The 21,879-nt window shown below is 36.5% G+C and overlaps 1 protein-coding gene and 1 non-coding gene across 9 annotated transcripts in view; both read left to right on the forward strand.

Annotated features, from left to right (window-relative positions):
• Positions 1 to 258: 258 nt before the first annotated feature.
• Positions 259 to 365, forward strand: LOC149990814 (U6 spliceosomal RNA). The gene has a single exon (XR_016508721.1). It is a non-coding gene; the product is annotated as a U6 spliceosomal RNA (small nuclear RNA).
• Positions 366 to 742: 377 nt separating this feature from the next.
• The window catches only part of THOC2 (THO complex subunit 2), a 111,754-nt gene continuing 90,617 nt past the window's right edge, over positions 743 to 21,879 (forward strand). For 5 of the 8 annotated variants that reach the window (XM_090265218.1, XM_090265211.1, XM_090265213.1 and 2 more), the window contains exons 1-3: positions 745 to 846; positions 14,418 to 14,476; positions 18,906 to 19,000. In XM_090265218.1, coding sequence (XP_090121344.1) covers positions 776 to 846; positions 14,418 to 14,476; positions 18,906 to 19,000 — 225 coding nt within the window. In that variant the 5' untranslated portion in view covers positions 745 to 775. Of the gene's footprint in view, positions 847 to 14,417; positions 14,477 to 18,905; positions 19,001 to 21,879 lie in introns of all 8 variants that reach the window. The other 3 variants (XM_090265217.1, XM_090265216.1, XM_090265219.1) reach the window with 2 other exon arrangements.

A 21,879-nucleotide genomic window follows, 5' to 3' on the forward strand; every position in this document is an offset into this window, starting at 1 on the left:
ACAGGAGAAAGTAGCTAGTTTTTTTGCCCTAGGGGCTGCAACTGTTTCACAGGGCCTGTATCTCCTTTGCTTGCAACATTGTACCATATCTGACACAGTAAGTGGCTGCTTCTTCCCTTAATTTCTTTTATCTTAGCACTTTGCAAGGTGTATTGTAACTGATCTGCTTAAAAGTTTCTTTCCCACAGACTGAATTTAAGTGTAGGCATCATGGTTTATTGTCTAGCACCTAATATGTGCTTTAAAAATACATGTTTGGTGCTCGCTTCAGCAGCAAATATACTAAAATAGGAACTATACAGTGAAGATTAGTATGGCCCCTGTACAAGGATGACACACAAATTCTTGAAGCATTCCATATTTTAACATGAACAACAGGGCAGGGGGTAGGTGGGACAGGGGAGAGCAATGGAGGAAAAATGGGACAACTGTAATAGACCAACAATTAAAAAAATACAAAAAAAAAAGATAAAAATACATGTTTGAATTAGTAGCCTGCAGTAGATACTATCGAAGAAGATGAGGGGCTACGAGTCAGCCTTGGCATGGCACTTCTCCTGTTGTAAAGGGAAGCGAGGGTATCTGCGAAGGGACCCACGGGCCAGGGCGACTTCGTTGGCCACAGGGCCTCGGGCTTCCGCGCGGTGGAGAATACTGTGCGGCGGGAAATAGAAAAGCAAACTTGCAGCTCCCGGCATGCCTAGGAGGCGGTGCTTCACTTTGACCTCTCCCTCGCGTGCTACACATCCGGGTGTGTGATACTAGTGAGGGGAAGATGGCGACCGCAACGGTGTTGGTTCCCGTAGAGTGGATGAAGAACTGGGAGAAATCAGGGAGAGGCGAATTGTGAGTGTCGGGGGTGGACATCGCGTATGGCTTGGCCGGGCCTCGATGTCAGCCGCTCTCACATGTCGGGGAAGGTTGGGTGGGAGAGATGTGCCTCCTCACGCACCCGGGCGGCGGGTGTGGATGTTTGGCCAGGAGTTTCTACAGAGGTGAGGTGCTGGGGTAACCATCGCTGACCTCCTTCTTTTCGTGGCCTCCCCGAAATCTCAGCCCGCTGTACCCCGCGTGTTAGCAGAACTCCCGTTTCGCCCCTGCGGGTCCCCACGCTCCCTCTCAGTCTTTTTGTCCCCTTCTTCCCTTTAGCTTACTTGGTTCCTTTCTCTTCGCGGGGCCGCGCCGGGGGGGTTCGGACTTTTCATCTCTCTCTTGTCCCATTTCTTCACTCTGCACCCGTTCGACTCCGCAGTTTGGAGCCTGGCACCTTCTCTGCCCGAAGTCAGAGGAGGGCGAACCATCCTGGACTCCCTCCCTTCTTCTCTGCCCGCTGCCGCGAAGCCCGGGGCGTCACGAACAGCCCCGCTTGGCACCCTACGTCTTCCCGCGGAGCGGTCTCGGACTGTCCCGGCCTCGCGCGGCGCCGCAGGCCATAAGAGAAGTGTAGTAGGCATTGCCGCTTTCCCCGAAGACCTACCGGCATTTCTTTGCTCCGTCTCTTCACCTTACGATCCATTTCGGGTTGGACTCAACTTTCGTCATTAAATATTTCCTAAACCTCATTTTGTCCTGGGACTGCCACTAATTTTGGCAACTCTCCCAGGTTCTCGAGTACCCAGAATAACGCGTTTCCTTTAGTAATAAAACTTTTTTTCCCCTCAGTAATACATAACTGTAATTTGCCATACCCGCGGTTTCTCTCGGAAAAAAAAAAATGGTTTAAGTAGCAAAACAAATCCCAGATACTAAAAAGAAAATTAATTTATTTTAATTTCCTTCTCCGAGTCGCTTTATTAGCTAAAGACTAATCCTGTACGAGTTAACTCGTTAGCCAATTTTACCGTCGTTGCCCCGTCCACCCCACCCCCAGCGGTCAGTTTAGGGTTGCTGGTGTACTATGGTTGGAACTTGGTTCCTCAGAATGAAACGCGGGGAACGTGTGCGCGTGGCGTGTACTATTGCCTGCGTATATGGCTTCCCCCGCGCTCCGCACTTGCACTGCTTTACTTAGTCTTAACTGGGTGAACTGTAGAATTGGATTGCCTGAGTAAGCGGCCTTCTTAGCTACTTAACTAGCTGAGTGACCTTGGATAAGTTCCTTAACCACTTTGACAGTTTCCCCTTGAGTAAATTGGGAATAAGTACTCAAAAGATTGTCTTTGGAGATAAATATTGCCTGTAAAGCACTTGGCTTATTATAAGTGCTTAAATGATAGCTATTAAAAGTAATATTATTATTCCAGTCTTTAGATATTTAAACTTACTGGACAGCTCTTGCACTTAAAAGTCTGTACCACTTAACGTCAGCAATTAACTCGTCCCTGACTTCTCTGTACTCTCACCACTTGAGAGACCCTTGAAGACTGGGCATTGTCTCAAATTTATTTTGATTCAACTTACCTGCCTCCTCCCACCCCCCCACCCCCATTCCAGACTTTCTAGCATATGCTTAGAGTGCTTATTGGCTTATTAACTTGACAGAAAAGTCAATTCAATAAATATTCATTTTTAACTGTTTGCAGTATTTTCCAAACCCTTGTACTGCTACTTAACAAATAGCTATTAGGTCCCTTGTGTTCAGGGAAGGCAGGATGGGAAGTTACCAAACCATCATTTTCATCTATATTAGATTAGGATAAATCAGTTCACTGTTGTTTACTTTTAAAGGCCAACTTGTTTAGGGGCTGTCATTGTAAATTGATCAACTTCCTCCTTCCAGCTGTTTTGACAGTTTTACTGTTGTGACTCCCACCTTGGAATGACTGGTTTTAGGGCTGGGAGGTGAAATTCTGCTTGGCTTCTGACTGGCAGGCAGTCTTTGGAGAAAAAGTGATGTAGTCAAAATGGAATTTTGGTTGCACTTTATGTATATTTACATGATGTATGCTACCTATCATAGTTCCTGTGTTTGAAGAGCTGCTTCAAAACTGTTACTTACATGTAATTTACTTATTCCATGGCTTGTGGAATGTAGTTTGAATTATAGTAGATCCAAATCGGTGTAGTCAGTTTTATAATTGTATTCTGTTACATAGTATTTAAACTTGCTTGCTGTGTGACATAATGAGATACTTTAGTCGAAGGCATCACCATCCAGTACTTAGTATCCTCTTATTTGATACTTAGTTTCATATACTCTAATCTTGGATTCTTTCCTATCTTGCTAAAGGTAGATGTTAGCATTTTCAGTTTATTAGAACAAATGGTGTAAAATACAAAACACTTCCTTTGTCTGAAAACAGCCTCTTAAAAATAAACCAGCAACTAGAAATATTAAAAACTAAGGTAAGCTTTTCCGTGATGATAGCACTCTGGCAAACGTGGTGAGCATTCCTAAAATGTAACAGACTTTTCTTTAAGAAGTGTGGCGAGTACAATCCAACAATATAACAAAGTATCTGAAGGGCAAGGATACTTTGTATGCTCCGGGAAGGCGGCTATGACAGGAAGTGGAGTGGCTGAGTGCCTACGGTGGGCAGACTAAGCCAATTTTCTGCAAAAAGGCGAAAACTGCAAAAGATTGTGCTGAAGCTTGAATGCATTGAGCCAAACTGCAGATCTAATGAAGGCTGACTATTAAGAGAGAAACTGGGGAGGAGATAAGAAGAGAAAGGGCCAAGTGATCCAGTTCTAAGCTTCATATTTTATTATGTGACAATAAAATCTTGAGGATTCATGCTCTCTTCAGAAAAAACAAACAAACACAAAGGTAATGTGCCACCAAATTATTAGTGAATTATTTATAGATTTGGCTTTCAGAATATGACCAATGTTTAAAATTATATCTTGGGTAGATTTTTCCTTTAGCAGATTAGCTTTAATTTAACTGAAAACTACCTTTGAAAAAATGTATGATACATTTTATGAGGTTCATTTCTTGCCTGTCACTTCTTACCAGTATAAGTTTGTATTCCGGGAGTTGCAGTCAAATTTAGCATTATAGTGTTAAAGCACCATATGAGATATATGGGGCATTTTATAACTTTAAGAGAGGGCAATTCTTAATTGTGCCTCATGAAAAGTAACTATTAAGGTGTAAAGTCTTGGCTTTGAAGAATAAGTTTTGTTAGGTAATTAGGAGGGGGAAAATCCCTGTATTAAAAAAAACATTTTGTTTATTTATTTTTAGAGAGAGGAGAAGGGACGGAGAGAAACATCAATCAGTTGTCTCTCAAATGCCCCCAACTGGGATCCTGGCCCACAACCCAGGCATGTGCCCTGACTGGGAATTGAACCAGTGACCCTTTGGTTCGCAGGCCAGCACTCAGTCCACTGAGCTGCATCAGGCATGGCAAAACTCCTGTATTTTGCCATCACATACCTAGCTAACCTATTCTTTCCAGCGATACTGATTGTTTTTAATGGTAAATTACAGAACTCTTAATGATTTTCTCCAAGAGATATCAAAAGGACAAAGGAGGGTGACCAAAACATAATTGTGTTCTTTCCAGTAACACTTGAATCTATTCTTACAAGTTTTACATCTTAATGCATACTCTTTCAAATACTATGACATATTCAAGATATGGGTCTAATGCCTTTACTTTTGGAATTAGAGTTTTAGTTTCTTTTTTAACTTTATTATTTTTTTTAAAGATTTTATTTATTTATTTTTAGAAAGAGGGAAAGGGAGGGAGAGAAACATCAATGCGTGGCTGTCTCTCACACACTGCCAACTGGGGACCTGGCCCACAGCCCAGGCCTGTGCCCTGACTGGGAATCGAACCAGCAACCGTTTGGTTTGCAGGCCCACGCTCAGTCCACTGAGCCACAGCAGCCAGAGATTAACTTTATTTTTTATTGTTGACACTATTACAGATGTCCTCATCCCCCCCTTTGCCCACCTCCACCCAGCCCTCGCCACCCCTTCCCTCTGGCCATCACCACACTGTTTGTTGTCTGTGTCTTTGGGTTACGCATATATGTTTTTTGGCTAATCCCTTTACTGTCTTTCATCCATTTCCCCCATCCCCCCGACAGCTGTCAGTTTCTATTTTCTGTTTGTTTCTATTTTGTTCATTAGTTCATTTTGTTCATTAGATTCCACATGTCAGTGAGATCATATGGTGTTTGTCTTTGTCTGACTGGCTTATTTCACTTAGCATAATAATCTCCAGGTCCATCCATGCTGTCACAAAAGGTAAGAATCCTTTTTTACAGCCAGTAGTATTCCATTGTGTAAATGTATCACAGTTTTTTTATCCACTCATTTACTGATGGTCTTGGCTATTGTCAATAACGATGCTATGAACATAGGGATGCATATATTCTTCCGAATTAGTGTTTTGGGATTCTTAGGATATATTCCCAAAGTGGGATTGCTGGGTCAAAAGGCAGTTCCATTTTTAATTTTTTTGAGAAAGCTCAGCACTGCTTTCCACAGTGACTGCACCAGTCTGCATTCCCACCAACAGTGCAAAAGAGTTCCTTTTTCTCCACATTCTCGCCAGCACTTGTTTGTTTATTTAATGATGGAAACCATTCTGGTCGGTGTGCAGTGATAGCTCATTGTGGTTTTAATTTGCATCTCTCTGATTAGTGATGTTAACCAGTTTTTCAAGTGTGTTGGCCATCTATATGTTCTCTTTGGAGAAGTATCTGTTCAGGTCCTTTGCCCATTTTTTAATTGGATTGTTTGTCTTACTGGTGTTGAGTTGTATAAATTCTTTATATGTTTTGGATATTAACCCCTTATCACATGTATAATTTGCCAATATGTTCTCCCATACAGTGGGTCCCCTTTTCATTTTGTTGATGGTTTCTTTTGCTGTGCAGAAGCTTTTTTTTTAGAGTTTTAGTTTCTTGATGATTTTATATTATAATAGGACTTGCCATAGTTAAGACCTTGCGTGTACTGGTTCTCCAATGGAGAATTTTGTTTTTAATACAAATCATTAATATAGTGAGCTGAGCATTTCATTGTGTCACAAGCAACCTTAATGTGGGATTTATGTTCTAAGCTCTTAATCTGAAGGTGTTAGCCTCATGTCAATGCTTCGTCTAATTTCTGAAATACTTAAATTTGTTGAATATCATCTATTTATCTGTTTGAAGGACTTAATTCTTTTACAAAATTTACATATCAATTAGAATTTTTATGTCTTTTTATTGGTAGTTATAATAAAATTTTAAAATTTAATCCCAAAATGTTTTGGTTGTCATTCTTTTTATTCTGCTGCTAAATGGTTTTACAGATTCAGAATTTACTTAACTACATTTGGATGTTTAGTAGATGTTGTCTGATCTGAGTTCTTTGGAGGGAAATAGGAGGGGAGTGGTTATGGCAAATAATCATTCTAAGAAACTTTAGTATTGGTAGATGAATTTTTTTTTGCTAATTATTTTTGTATTTTTTTCTTTTTTCTTAAAAGGTGCCCTAAATTCAGCTGAAATGTCCTTCATGTCTTAGTTTTCATTTCACATTTATTTTCTCATTTTGCCTTGTATTCACAAGTTATAAATTGTGGTCCATTTTCTTGGTAAGAGAAATGTATTCTTCAGGAATTGTAGCAATATCAGATTTTTCCCTAGGCTACTGCTTTCTTTGTTAGAAAAATTATGCTACAATGCTTAAATATTAAGGTACAGTGAGTGCTATTAATGTACTTACGTGCAGGAGCTTCTGTTGTCTTTTTTTTTTTTTCAACATTTCCTGTTCCCATTCCTTCTCAAATGCATGTTTTCATTTTCATAAATGTATATATCAAGTTAAAAGTTCATGTCCCAATGTTCATTTTTTTTTTTGTGAGTTATGTCTCTCTTCTAGACTTCGCCTAACCAAATTTACTTTTTTTTTGTTGTTTTGTTTTTAAGAATTAACCAAAGTACAGATCGACATTAGTTTTCTATGGGAAATCAATTTTCAGATATTGATTACAATCAAATAGTTCAGGTTTGTGTTGTTTGCTTTTTTACCACAAAATGGGAACAACTAAGGTGGTAAAAAGTAGTCACAGTGCCCTGGCTGGTGTGGCTCAGTGGGTTGAGCACTGCCCTGCAAACCAAAGGGTTGCTGGTTCAATTCCCGTCAGGGCATATGCCTGGGTTGCAGGCCAGGTCCCCATTTGGGGTCACATGTGAGGAAACCACACATTGATGTTTCTCTTCCTTTCTCCGCCCCCCCCCCCCCCAAAAAAAACCCCAAATAAATAAATAAAATCTTACAAAAGTTGTCACAAAATACTTAAGTCCTTGATAGAATTTAAGACATTTGAAACAGTTTGTTTCAGATCTTTGACAGAAAGTAGATTCTTTGTTCCTAGGGATCTGAGACAGCATCTCCCCAATAGCACCAAACTGTTTTAAAAGTGGAAAAAGGTGGTAAACTCAGTTATTTGGAGTTTACTAAGGGACTGAAATAATTATTTGAATATGGACTGAGGCAGAATTTTTTTTCATTTTTAAACTTACATTAAAATGGGGAACTGTTTTCTCCCTTAATCATTTAGGATAGAATAATGAAACTGTTTCAACAGGTATAATAAGACACTGCAGCATGCAGAAACAATTATTTCTTTAAGCCTACTTCATGATCTTCTGTTAGTGGATTACTTACAGGAGCACAAACCTGACTGGGGGAAATTTCTTAGTGATTGTTTTTAATTCCCTTTTACAACGAAGGAAGAAATGTTTTATACTAGGGAAATAAAAATTTATTATGCAAGTAAATTGTCCCTCAGTGATTCCTTACACAATTTGAGCAAATATTTGAGATGCTAATTAATAGTTCATGTTGACATTACCATCTGTATCCTAAATGAATATGTTTGTGGCCTTGTGACTGATAAGATGGCATTATATTTCAATTATTTCTTAAAATTATGTAATAATGACTATACCATTAGATTAGGTGGGATTTGGACATTTCTCCTTCCCTACTGGAAGGATTACCTGTATCACAAAAGACATATGCATTAAGGTAATTAAAACTAATATAAAATGAAGTTCCTGAAAATGTGAATGAGCACACACATTCACCATAAGGACTAGCTGGCCTTCCTTTTTAGTAGTCTGGGCATAAGATCAGTTACTTGATTCCATTACATTTTTCTGTTAAAGACAGATTTCCTGCTACTATATTCTAAAGGGAACTGAAGCTTAGGGGAAAGTGAGAACCACAAGGGGGAATTTTTAAATACTTTATAGCAAATACTGAAGCAGCCTTGGTATAGTTTCTTATATATTTACTCTGGAGAAAGGAGGTTGCAGACATTTTTAGGTTATATTCTCTGATACTATTCTGAAGCAGGTGATACTTCTGTGTTGCTTATTGGAAGGAAAATTGATTTTGTTTTCCTATTACAGATAAGCTTGTGGTAGTTTTAACATATTGAGAAATGAGAAGCTTAACCACTGTTATCAATAAATACATTGGAAAGTCCCATCTTGTTCTCTAGGGAAGTAGTTGAAAGTACTTGGAGTTGAACTGAAATCAGTTTATTTTACCATTTCTAAGGTGCTCTCTGAAAAAAAAAGTCTTTTAAATAGGAGTTGGTTAAAAATGAAACTAAGTTAGATTTTCGGACTATGCAGATTTAATTTAGTATTTATTTTCCATTGTCAAGGCCTTTTAATTCTCTGGTTTTGAAAATAATTTTGTGAGACCTACAAAGTGAATTGTTGACCAGGAAAAGTTGACTTTAACTTTTAACAGTCTTACACTGCTCATCCTGATGATGGACTATTGAAATAATCAAAAGACAAAAAGAAGTGAGCTTTAAGGGCATGGATAATCTGCATAGTATATAATCTCTCTGTGGATGGCTATAATGTGTCATCAAATTTTACCTTAGGTGTGATACATAAGCATATTCTATAAATTTTAAAATTACTTATTTTATTGACTATGGAAAAATGATAGCTAGACATAAAAGAGTAAGAAGTATCTGTGTTCATTGGTTCTCTTTTTTTGTAAGAGCTGTGTGCAACTTGTAATAACGTTTATTTTCCTAAATTGTGACATTAAAAAAATACAGAAAAGTGAATAAAATCTAAGTGTAAATCTTAAAGAATTTCTAAGATGCACACCCCCATGTAACTCACACCAAAGTCAAGACAACATAACCTCCCTTGCTGATTTACCCCCCTTTACTTCCCTGAGGTAGCCATTGTCATATTTATGGTTTTCTCTTCCTTTGTTTTTGTTTACAGTTTTACTTCCCAGTAAGTTTAAGTTTTTCTTGGACTTCACGTAAATGGACTCATAGGGGGTATATTCTATTTTACCTGGCTGCTTTTACTCAACATTATGTCTTTAGGATCCATTCATGTTTTTGCATTTATTTGTGGTTCATTGATTTTCCTAGTTAAAAGATGATCCATTGTATAATCATACCATGATTTGTTGATCTTTTATGCTGTTGATGAACAAATTTGTTTTGAGTTTTTAGCTATTACCAACAATGCTAATAGAAACATTCTTATATAAGTATCTTGGTGTATACAAGCATGTGTTTTTGTGGGATATATATTAATACTTCAATGTAGAATCATTGTGGTTATACTTAGCTCTACTACATACTGCTAAATTGTTTCAAAATATACTCCTACCAGCAGTATATGAGTGTTTTACCTTGCTTCACATCCTGGCTAACATTTAATATTGTCAGACTTCAAAATTTTTTGTCAATATGATATGTATTAATAGTATTTTATTGGGGCTTATATTTTCCTGGGCATCTTTTAACGTTATTTGTCTTTAGATTTCTTATTTCTTGTGAAAGGCCTCTATATCTTTTCCTCACTTTTCTATTATATTGTTTGCATTTCTTTCATTGATTTGTAGGAGTTCTTTTTTTAAAAAAAATTTTATTTATTTATTTTTAGAGAGAGGGGAAGTGGGGAGAAAGAGAGGGAAAGAAACATCAATGTGAGAGAGAAACATCGATTGGTTGTACCCCGACCAGGGATTGAACCTGCAACCTAGGTATGTGCCCTGACTGGAGAATGAACCCACAACCTTATGGTGCATGGGACGATGCTCCAACCAGCTGAGCAGCCTGGCCAGGGCTTGATCTTCATTTTTAAGTCTTACCTAACTAGAGTTGATTTTTATGTATGCTGTGAAGTAGGGATTGCAATATATTGTTGTGTGATGTATAATGAAGAAAATCTAACCTCATACGTACGGGTAAATAGTTTGCAAAAGGAGAATTTTAATAGCCTTTTTAGATAATTGTAGATATTCTTTGATGTATGAAATGTCATCAAGTAGTAGTTTCTGAAGATTTGTTTCAAAGCCAAATCCAAAACCACATCAGTATCTTTTGTAATTTGTTAAATTAAAATCCATTTGTTTCTCTTTTATATTTGGAATCTTCTACCCATGCATTATTTTGCAACATCATGCATGGGTCAGTTGGAAAACACTTTATCACTAAAGGATGCAGCTCTTTCAAATATTGACACAATGTGTTGTATAATATATATAAAAAAACACATTCTTTAGTATCACTGCACTAATCAGGAAGCCTTATGAAATGGGAAGTAGTTAAATACATGGTGGCAGATACAATGTTTTCCAAAATTCTGATTTTTTTAAATTATATTTTATTGTTTATGCTATTACAGTTCTCAGTTTTTACTTTTTTGTCCCCCTCCACCCAGCTCCCCCACACTCCCTCATGCAATCCCCCACCATTGTCTATGTCCATGGGTCACGCATATATGTTCTTTGGCTATTCTATTCCCTATGCTGTACTTTACATCCCCATGACTCTTCTGTAACTAACCATTTGTACTTCTTAATCCCTTCAACTTTTTCACCCATCCCCTTGACCCCTCTCCCATCTGTCAACCATAAAAACTTTCTCTGTACCTATAATTCTGTTTCTGTTCTGCTTGTTTATTTTGGTTTTTTAGATTCACTTGTTGATAGATATTTATTGCCATTTTATTGTTCATATTTTTGATCTTTTTAAAGAAGATCCTTTAGCATTTCTTATAATCCTGGTTTGTTGGTGATGAACTCCTTTAGCTTTTTCTTGTCTGGAAAGCTCTTTATCTGCCCTTCGGTTCTAAATGATAGCTTTGCTGAGTAAGTGTAATCTTGTTTGTAGGTCCTTGCTTTTCATCACTTTGAATACTTGCCAGTCCCTTCTAGCCTGCAGAGTTAGTTTTGAGAAATCAGCTGACAGTCTTATGGGAACTCCTTTGTAGGTACCTCTCTGCCTTTCTTTTGCTGATTTTAAGATTCTCTCTTTATCTTTTAACTTCTGGTGTTTGAATTATGATGTGTCTTGGAGTGGGCCTCTTTGCATCCATTTTGTTTGGGGCTCTTTGTGCTTCCTGGACTTGCATGTCTTTTTCCTTCACCAAATTAGGGCCACTCCAAGTCTGTGGACTGGCTTAGCACAGGGAAAGGCCTTTACCAATCAGCCTGGTGTAGATTCTGGGGGCTTCTCAAATCTTTTTTCTACATATGTCCTGTGGACTTGAGTATTGATTCCAAATTAGTGGGATTTTCCAGTTTCTTTCAGAACTGTATACTTTCTTACATACTTTGGTGTCCACCTGTTGTACCACGGGTCTTTTGAAGCAGCAGCAAACCACCCAGCTCTTTATTGTTCTTAGTGACCCCCCCACCTCAGGAAGCTAGAGTATTCCAGGTACCAACAGCTCTCTAAGTCAGGCTAGATTGAAATCAGTCCCTCAGACTGTCTTTCTAAGAGCTGGACTGTTGGACACATGCTTCAGTCCTCTCTCCCCTGAAGGAGAGGTTGCTGAGCTGTATTGGTCTCTGTTTGCTGCATTCTCTGGATCTGCAGCTCGCCACTTGGTTCTTCTTTGTTTTCAGTAAGTTATCTAGGCACCTATAGTATGCCAGGACCTATATGTGTCCCAAGATGTTCCAGAAAGAAACTAGTCCCTCAGGCAGCCTCCCTCCACCAGTCAGAATGTTATATGTACTCCTCAGTCCTCTCTTTTCCTCCCCAGGGAGAATTTGGGAGCTGGGAGTTTCCTTCCAGTTGTGTGGTGCTGTGCCAGGAGGAGGGACTATGGCGAATGGGTGAATTTTCCTACCTACTTTTATGAAACTGGTTTAGTGCTCACCAGGGATGCATAAGCCTCTTAGCTGTTTTCTGAATTTATCATAAAGGGAATTGGTATGTGTTTTGTTGAATCGGTGTTTCCATGGGAGGAAAGAAGGCCCGGGGGTTCCTATTCTCCCATCTTGCTGATGTCACTCCTATGGAGCACATTCTTAAGCGAAACTGGCTTTGTTTGTGAAAGGCCATGGAAAATATAATTAAACAGTTTGGTGACATCTTACATGAGACTGGCTCAATTTTTTTTCTTTGACTTCTTGATCATGAAGAATTCAATGACGCAGTTTGGTGTTTCTGCCCTGATACATGCTACGGTTCCAGCAGTCTTATCTTCCTTTGCTTTTGAACATTGCAAATGTCAGTACTGCAATAAAAGGAGAATGGAATCTTAGTATTATTACAAGTAGAGTTCTGACCTTACAGAACTCCAAAAAGTGTCTTGGGGATCAGGGGTTTGTGAACCCTTGAACTGCTACTTTATCAAGTTATAACAGTTCCTTTCTATTCTATTTTTCTAAGAGTCTTAAAAAATAGTAATGGATGTTGACTATTGTCAAATGTCTTTTATGCATCTATTGAACAATAGTATGATTTTAAAAAACGATGTGGTGAATTAACTTGAACCACTTTGTGTATTTGGGATAAACCCACATTAGTTTTGATGTATTTTAATATTTTTCATTAATATATCTTTCTGTGTACTTAGTACTACACATATTTAAATACCACAAGACACTTTATTATTTTTCAGTTAATCATTTAGAATGCCCATATACTTAACCCCCCTTTTCCTAATCATTTTTTTTTCAAATACAAGTGAAAGTTTATTTATTAAGTCACAGAGGTATAAAATGAGAGCCTGCTGGGTTGCAGGGGTCAGGAAACAAATTACAGAGGCAAAAGAAGGGCCCTTGGAACTTAGGGGGGGGGAAAGGGAGAGAGAGAAGCGAGCGAGTGTATGCCTTGTCATTTCTTGCTGCAGCTCTAAGGTTATATCTAGGATCATTTTTCATCCTGACGAAAGAATATCCTTAAGCTTTTCTTTTAGTGTATGAAATCAGTTATTGTTTGAAGTTCAGCCCTTATTTTGCTTTTTCTGGGAACTTTGTTCTTTGAATATAGGATTTTAGGTTAGTGGATACTTTATTTTAGCACCTTGAATGTATCTTTCACCTTTCTCTCACACTCAGTGTTCTTGTCGAGAAGTCATGAAGAAAATGTCTTTTTTTCTTAGTTGTTTAAATGGTTTTACCTTTGGTTTTCTTTAGCTTTATTGTAATGTGCCCAGATGTGGATTTCACTTCAGTTTTGGAGAACTAAATTTTTGGCTATTATTTCTTCAAATATTGCTTTTGCCCTGTTCTCTTTCTTCTTTCCAGAATTCAATTGAACATATCTCTTTTCGCTGTAACCTATATACCCATTATTCTTTGCTGAAAAACTATTCAAAATACAAGAATTTTTTTTTTAAACTTGATTATTGGAGACAATCTCAAACAGATGAGAAAGTAGAATAATGATAAACCCTCAATGACATATCATTAACCAGCTTCAGTAGTTAACTGCTGGCCAGTCTTGTGTCTTCTATAACCCCACCGATTTCCCCATTATGTTGAAGTAAATATCACTTCATATTTAAATATTTCAGCATCTGTGTCTTAAAGACAAAGTCTTTATAAAATATTCCAGTAGACTCATAAATGTTAATTTAAAAATACTTGTTTGAAACAGGATTCAAATAAAGATTCATACATTGTGATTGATAACACCTCTTAAGTGCTTTTTACTCTGAGGATCCCCCACCTTTTAAAATTTTTCCTAGCAATACATTTGTTGAAGAGGCTGGGTCATTGTCCTATAGTTTCCCACAGTCTGAATTTAGGTCAAGCCTTTTTATTTTTTTAAGAGCACTTCATAGGTGGGTGGTATATTCTTTTATCAGGCTCAGAAGCACATAAGGCCTGATTGTCTCTGGTGTTGTCTCATGATGTGAACAGCCATTGAAGATGCCTAAATCTTTTAATTTATTAGGAATCTTAAAATGATAATATTGTAATTCTATCATTCCTTCATTATTTATGAGCTGAAATATGTACATAGACATTTCTTATCAACTGTTGGTTCATATACAAAAGCTGAATAAGTGCTTGACTTTTTATTATATTTTACTAGTTTTCAAAATAATGAATTGATTCACAAGTATCCTCCAGTTCTGAGCAATTGGGGTTTTTAGATTTGTTTTATTCTCATTATAAACTGGTGGATTTAAAATCTGATACATTTCCAAATATTTTTACTTGGTAAAATTTGCTTTATAAGGACCATCTTTAAGATTTGAAATTAATGCAGACTATTTCTGTTTTATTCTAGTTTGCATTTATGCCGGATCCTCAGTGAAAATAAAAGCCATGATAATTCGACTTACAGAGGTAAGAGTTTTAAAAGTATCATAACTATTTTTGGCTTGGACAACATTAATAAATGTCCTATTTTTCATCAAATTGTTATGAATGAAAAAAAGATATAAGATAGTTCACATTATATAAAACTTACATGAATATATTACAATTAAGATTAAAACTGTAGTTATAGTAAGACTGTACATCTTTGTATAAGTTTGCTTTTGATCTGCATAGTAGTCATGTTATTGCTTGGCTTTTATAATTATTACACTGTATATTTAGCCAAATTTCAGCAGTTGCTAGCTGTATGAAAAATTATCTAGGCTAGTATCAGTCAGTGATAAACAGAAGAGAAAAGCTAGCATGGAAAGAAAAATAATTGTGATCTTATTTATACTAGGACATTTCTAGTAACTGAGGTTTAGTGTTTTTACTAAAGCTGCTTATGTTTAGGTGGTATCTGGGGATTTTGTTAATGGCAGTTGTCATGGAAAATCTTAAAAGCAAAGGAGTTGTTTACTGCTTATCAAAATATGGTTTATTAAGTAAAATGTTATATAACTAAACAGATTAAGAATTTCCAGTTATTTTAATTTTAAAGAATGTTACTATATAACATTCATTAATTTAAAATTAGGCATATGGATTTAGAAAGGAGGGGTAAAACCAAAAGCAATTGTGTCTAGTAAGTGTAAAGTATTTTCCTACATAGCTTTCACTGGGGTAGAACCCCTATTTTTTTTCAATCTGGGAAAAGTTATTTATAACCAATATTTAATTTTAACCCCAAAATTATTAGATAAAATTCATTGTATTTACTTAAATTATGCCTTCGTGAATAAAGGATTAAGAACAATGATTTTCTGTAGATCACTTTGCTTTGTTTTATCAAAAATTATATATTTCTCAATATGAGATTGCATGCTTTTTAAAGAAAATTTGACTTTTTGAGTGGAGAGCATTTTTAACAGATGAATGAGCCATTTTTTCTTTTATTTGGTTAAGATCTCTTTAAGACTTAACATTCCTAGGCTGAGTCCCCAAAGTTATTTTCCAATTCATCCTGCTTATAAAATTGCATGACTATTCATAAAGATTAAAAAAATTTTTCATAAAGATCTCTGAGGTTGATACAATGCCTTCTTTTCTGATTAAGTCAGTTAACTGCCAGAAGTGTAAGAAAGTAAAAAAAAAAAAAAAAAAAGACTTCTTTCTAAAAGCACTTGGACACTTGTTTAATTTTTTTTTCTTCCTCATGTTTAAAACAAGTTATTAACTTCTCAGATAACTTTGATTTTGTTTGCTATTGAAACTTAAGTAGGTAAGAGAAAGAATTCTCAGAAAAACTATAAATAGCGTAACAGGCTGATTCCTCTTTGTTTTAAATGGGAGCTGTGTGGATCTTTAATACCTATCAGATATTGTTAATTTGCATGGCTGTTCTAATTCGTGTATGGAACCAAAAATAATTATGGAGGTGGCCTCATTGTCTGAATTTGCTGGTGCTCTCTTTTACTTGCTATTGCCTGCTTCCTCAACACATACTCTCTTTGTCTGCAATCTCCCAACAATCAAGCTTTGGTTTGAGTGCCCCAGTTGGTAGTCCACGCAGGAAAGTGAATGTCATTACTTCAGAATTTCCTTTGTTCCATCTAAGGGGATTGAGTTTTGGGTAGTGTTCCTTCTGCCCCTCCCTTGAATTGATTTCATTTCAGACAGGCAGTTTCGCTTGCACACACTACTTCACCTTGTTCTTTTTGTAAGTCCCTCCCCCCAATAAAATAACATTGTAATGATGGCTGATAAACACAAGTAGTCCTAGTGATATTTGACATAACCAAGAACTGGTGTCTTCAACATTCAAATCCCACAATGAACATCTAAGAATCTTTAGAAGTCCCTTTTACTTGTGGCTATTCTTAAAACTTTTTTTTTTTTTCTGAAATATTAGCATTAAGATAAAATATTTATTTTTTGTGTATGATTGTAAGGGTTGTAGATATAAAACTTTTCAACTTTAGTTTAGATTTTATAGGGTTTTGTGGGGTTAGCCTGGTAGTCTTAAGGCACCACTTCACTGCTTCTATAGATAAAATACAATAAGGAGTTCCTAACCACTTAAATGGGTATTTAAATAACTTGTGAATTGGAGACTATTTTTCTCTACTTTCGGATTACATTGTGATTGTTTTTATGTCACCTAGTATCAGCAAAATGACCTGGGCTATTTGTTCTCTATTTTAATCTTCTGTGATTAAGATTAGAACTCCCTCAGCACCAGGAGCCCATATTCTTCTGGGAATGTAGTTTATGCTTAGCTGTTTTGTCCTTCTAAGAGTGATTGCTTTTAAAAAAATTAGTTTTCTAGAGAACTTTAAATGAATATTGTCTGTTGTAAAGGCATTTTATTAATAGACAGTGAAAGCATGAAATAGACCCCATATTCCTACCATACTAACAAATAGAATTTTTCCTTTACATTTTAGCTTTTATGTAGTCTATTATAAGCACAATGAAACCATATTTGTGAAGATGGGAAAAAATATATAATGAAAAGTAAATTTAATAAAAAGTAAATATATTTAAATTAGTCTTCTAAAGAAATTGGGATAATCTGGCTATACTTCATTAGCAAATAACTTAATGGACAGATTTATTTCATTGCAAAATACTAGTTTCATTGTTCAAAGGGGGATTGATAAAAATCATGATTTTTCTTATATTCCTTTTTTGTGACTAGTAGTCACACCGAGGGAGAAGGTTATTAAATATTTGATTTTTTGCTTGCAGTTTTGCCTTGAAAGATTTTTGATTCCCTTCAAAAGGAGATTATAAATTGACTTTATTTTTCATTAATTCTTTTTAGAGCTACTTGTTTTTCTACTTTGAATGAGAGGAAGGAGATCAAGTTTTTAGTGTATGGGACTAAAGAAAAAGATGGCTGAGAGGAGGAGGTATTCTCCTGACCATTAATCTCCCCCCAAAATATTCCCTCTGTAGGAAAGGGGTTATGCTAATTAATAGTGAATGAGACTATTTATGGTTGAGAGTTCTCATAGAACTGCTGTTTTATGTATATATTTACATATGCAATTATTTTAGTTTGAATTCTGGTGGAAATAAAGGAGAAAAAGAGATTTAGGTTTCGGGAGAAATTTCTCTGATAGTAGGATATGAAGAAAACTTGATTTTATATTTACTGCTCTTTACCTGTTGTCAATGTAGTCCTGAGATTGACTCAACTATAATTTGACTATATTTAGGAAGTTCAGTGAAATCTGCTGGTGAGAAGAATGGTTAATTTAGTTTATATCTACTTGCTGGGGATCTGTGCAGTCATTGTAAATAATTTTGGAGGCTTTGGTAGCATGAGAAAATGCTTTTAAAAGTATGGGGCTATCAGAATACCAAATGGTGAGTATTGTGGATGCAAATATGTAAATATATAGACATACAGAAAAAGATTGTAAGAAATGCTCAAGCAGTAATTTTGTTTCAGTAGTGGAGCCAAGGTTAACTTTTTCCTACTCTTTTAATATTGTGTTCTTGTGAAAATAAAAGGAAAAATTCTGCTAAAGTAAAGCATTTGAAGTATACTTATTCTTATCGATGTTCATGATAAATCTGAGAAATAGGAAATACAGATCTTCCTTAGAGTGTCTGCCTTTCATTTTCAAGAGACTGTGTCCTTATGTTACTGAGCAAACCATGGCCCATTCACGTGGTGCCTAGGTGTATGACCCAACAATTAGTGTTGAGAAAACAGGTCTTTATTTACAATATTCCAACCTTGGGGTGGGAGTGGACTGAGAGCACCACAGTCCTCCCACAACACCCAGCACTTCCCTTGCTCCCCAAAAGGCTATAAACCAAAACTAAGCCCAACAGTTCCCCATTCCTTATCTGTCAGCTCTCTCCTTCAGGATCTGGGGTGTGTTGTCTTCAGCCTCCATATAATAGTCCAGGAAAAGCATGTGCTGTGTTGCACTGGATCATGGTGAAGTCCAGGAAAGGCACAAGTCCTAAGAGTGTCCTTTCCATATGTCCCGAGTTCCAAGAGTCCAGATAGAGTCTGTGTCTGCAAGGGGGTGTCCTTGGTGGCTTTGGAGTCAGCTGGAGTGGGCACGATCAAAGCAACAGCATGCCTGCTTTCTCCCTAGCCCAGGCCGCATGGCCAAATCATCCCTGTGAACTTCGTAGCTGCTTGCTGCTTCTTACATTGCTGCTACAACTTGCTCCTCCTACGTGCTCCTTTCCTCAGGGCTGCCCGCCCTTCTTTTAAATCCTGAAAGTCAGTACAGCTTTTGCCCAGAGGCTAGGTGGTAGCACGCCTATTATCTAGCTATCAGCTTGCCATAGATATGCAAAGTACCTTAAATGCTCTATTATTTTCTTCCCCCATCACCTGTGGGGAATATCTGTATCCTGTTTCAATTACACTTTCTTATATTTTCAGCAGATTTCCAGCAAGCCCTCTATGAATTATCCTACCATGTGATTAAAGGAAATCTAAAGAATGAACAAGCATCCAATGTTTTTAATGACATTAATGTAAGTATGTGTATATATACTTTTTTAAGTTAATAATTTTTACCTATTTGTTTTACCATTTGATATAAACATCCCTGAAGCATATAACTTGCATTTCAGTTTGTTCAAAATGAAATGTTTTAAGGTAATACTGGTAAGTCATTGTGCTAGACAAATAAAGATATTTTAATCTTTTTGTCTGGTTGTGAGTAAAGCAGAAAATGTTACGTGAGCTGAAAAAAAAACAACAACAACAACAAAAAACCAACAACTGCATTGTAATGAAATTAAGATATAGTTAATTTAAAATGTTACTATAACAATAATTTGGCTTGAATATTTTTCTACTAATATAGCATATTAAGGCATTTTCTTTTGTTTGTGGTTATGTTTAGAAATTAAATCTGTTTTTAAATCCAACATCATTTTAAGTCGGGGTTCTTAGGCATAAGACCTGGATTCCTGGAATCAGGTCTAATTTCGGCAAGCCCCCAATAAATCTGCTGCCCCCAGTAACTGCTCTGCCCTGTGGTTTTCCTGTTTAACAAAGATATCTTTTTCTGCTGACAAGAATTTAGCAACTTCCCTGTTTTCAGAGCCTACTTCCCTACCACTAGCACCATCTGTAGAAAGTACCCCCAACTCCTCCACCCCTTAAAAACTGTCACTTTGCTGCTACTCCGGGCTGACACCACTTTGGTCTCAGCCCGCCTGTTTGCAGCCGGCCAAGTAAATCTTATAAACTCATTGCCTGTTCTCCTGTTCTTTCTCTTCTCATTCTCCGGAACCTAACAGAGGCTGCATAGCTCTAATGTTCACCTGATGCCAATTTTTTTGTGTTTGCTGCTTGTTTTTGAAAATGTTAACTATATTTTTTTCCTAACCTTTAAGTGGTTATTGTATTTCACTCTTTTATTTATAAGAGAATTTAGGTTAGATTGAGACTAGACACTTTTAATGTTGGTTTGGTATTTGAATTGAAAGATGAGCTCTGAAATTATAAAGGTGTTAAGGGTGTTTATTGTAAACCAGTAGTTAAGTTTGAATTTTTACAAGTGATGTATTATTCTATTAGGCTGGATCTTAAACTTGTATAAATAAAATTATCTGCCCAATCGAGAACACCTTTCATAATAAGCATTATTGAGGTGGGACCTAGAGCTTTTTAATATTAGTACACATTTCCCCTGTGCTGCTTTGAGCTTCTGTAGCCTTTTTCTGTTAGGGTAGGTAATCTCCTTTGTATGATTTTTGTCCTTTCCTGGGGATAGTCGTAAAGAACTTTTATGTCTAGCTGTTGTGATTTCCACCCCTCGTGTTGAGATATATTTGAACAGTAGGGCTTTAATATGAGCTTCTCTTTGATCCCTAAACTGTATCTGATAACAGCAGCATTAGCTACGTTGGAGTAGTCTATTTCTTAAAAACAATTATTATTCCATTTTTGAAAACTTGCCTTGCTCAGTTATTTCTGGTTTTCAAGTAGCTTGAGTCTTTTCATTCAAGTAGACATAGCCAAAGTTCTTAGCCTTTAAGAAACTTGAGCCCTGGCTGGTGTGGCTCAGTGGGTTGAGTGCCAGCCTGTGAATCCAAAGGTTGTTGATTTTATTCCCAGTCAGGGCACATGCCTGGGTTACGAACCAGGTCCCCGGTTCAGGGCATGCGAGAGGCAACAGATTATTGTATCTCTTGCACGTTGATGTTTCTCTCCCTCTCTTTCTCCCTTCCTTCCCTTCTCAAAAGATAAACAAACAGATAAATAAAAAGAAACTTGAGACTAAAGTCTGCTCTGTAATTAAGGTTATTTCATTTCTGTAAGTTGGGCATCAGTGTAGGGTTTAGTGTGGTTATGGAATCTGATTCTGATACTTTATTGAAAATGAATACTCAAAATAACTTAATGTGTATTTGGTTCTTACTGTCCCCTTTCCTTTGAGTCTTTAGTGATATATATACTTTTGCAGTTGGATTGTCTTTGTAATGGCTTTCTCATAGTCCCATATATCCTCACTATCCCATATCTTAGCCACAGAAGCATATTTTGCATATCTCTTTAGATGCCCATTTGTTCTTTAGAGTTAAATTTCTTTCCTTTAGTCTCTGAAAAATAGGTTAATGTTAAAGTTGCTATAGTGCCAGCACACTAATTGCAATAATTGAACTGTGATCCTTACTAATGGAAAACAGCTCTAAAATTGAGCCTGGGAGTGGGAAGTGCTGAAGTTTTCATGCAGAAATGAGGGGAGCATTTTGGGCCAGTTTCTCCAAATGCTACAGACATCATCAGTGCATAAGGAAAATAAAGATAGATTTTTGGTAATTATTTTCATCTACAGAGAATCTTGAATCATGGAATAACAGCTTGTAATTGTTTTTATATTTTTTAGATTTCTGTTCTGCTGCTGCCACTATGGTTTTTGAATATATTAGTGTTGGATCAGGCACAAGCACAGCATTTAAAGTTTTTGAGGAAAAATGTATTATTTTAACAGTCTTTTGATAGGTGTGTGAGGTACTCCAAATTCCAGTGGTTTCTAACATGAGACTTCATTGGAAAAATATTACTTATTTGTGTTCTTTAATATTTCCTGAGGTGCTTGTTTACATGTCTGTTTTGTTTTGTTTTTTTTAAATCAAGTAATTTTATGGTAGATATTTTAACATTTTTTCCAACAGTTTCTCCCATTTTTAATTCTCTCTATAGCAGTGGTTCTCAACCTTCTTAATGCTGTGACCTTTTAGTACAGTTCCTCATGTTGTGGTGACCCCCAACCATAAAATTATTTTCGTTGCTACTTCATAACTGTAATTTTGCTACTGTTATGAATCGTTATGTAAATATCTGATGTGCAGGGTGTATTTTCATTGTTACAAATTGAACATAATTAAAGCATAGTGAT

The sequence above is a fragment of the Furipterus horrens genome, unplaced genomic scaffold (genome assembly GCF_987537825.1).
Source record: "Furipterus horrens unplaced genomic scaffold, mFurHor1.1.pri manual_scaffold_17, whole genome shotgun sequence".
NCBI lineage: Eukaryota > Metazoa > Chordata > Mammalia > Chiroptera > Furipteridae > Furipterus > Furipterus horrens.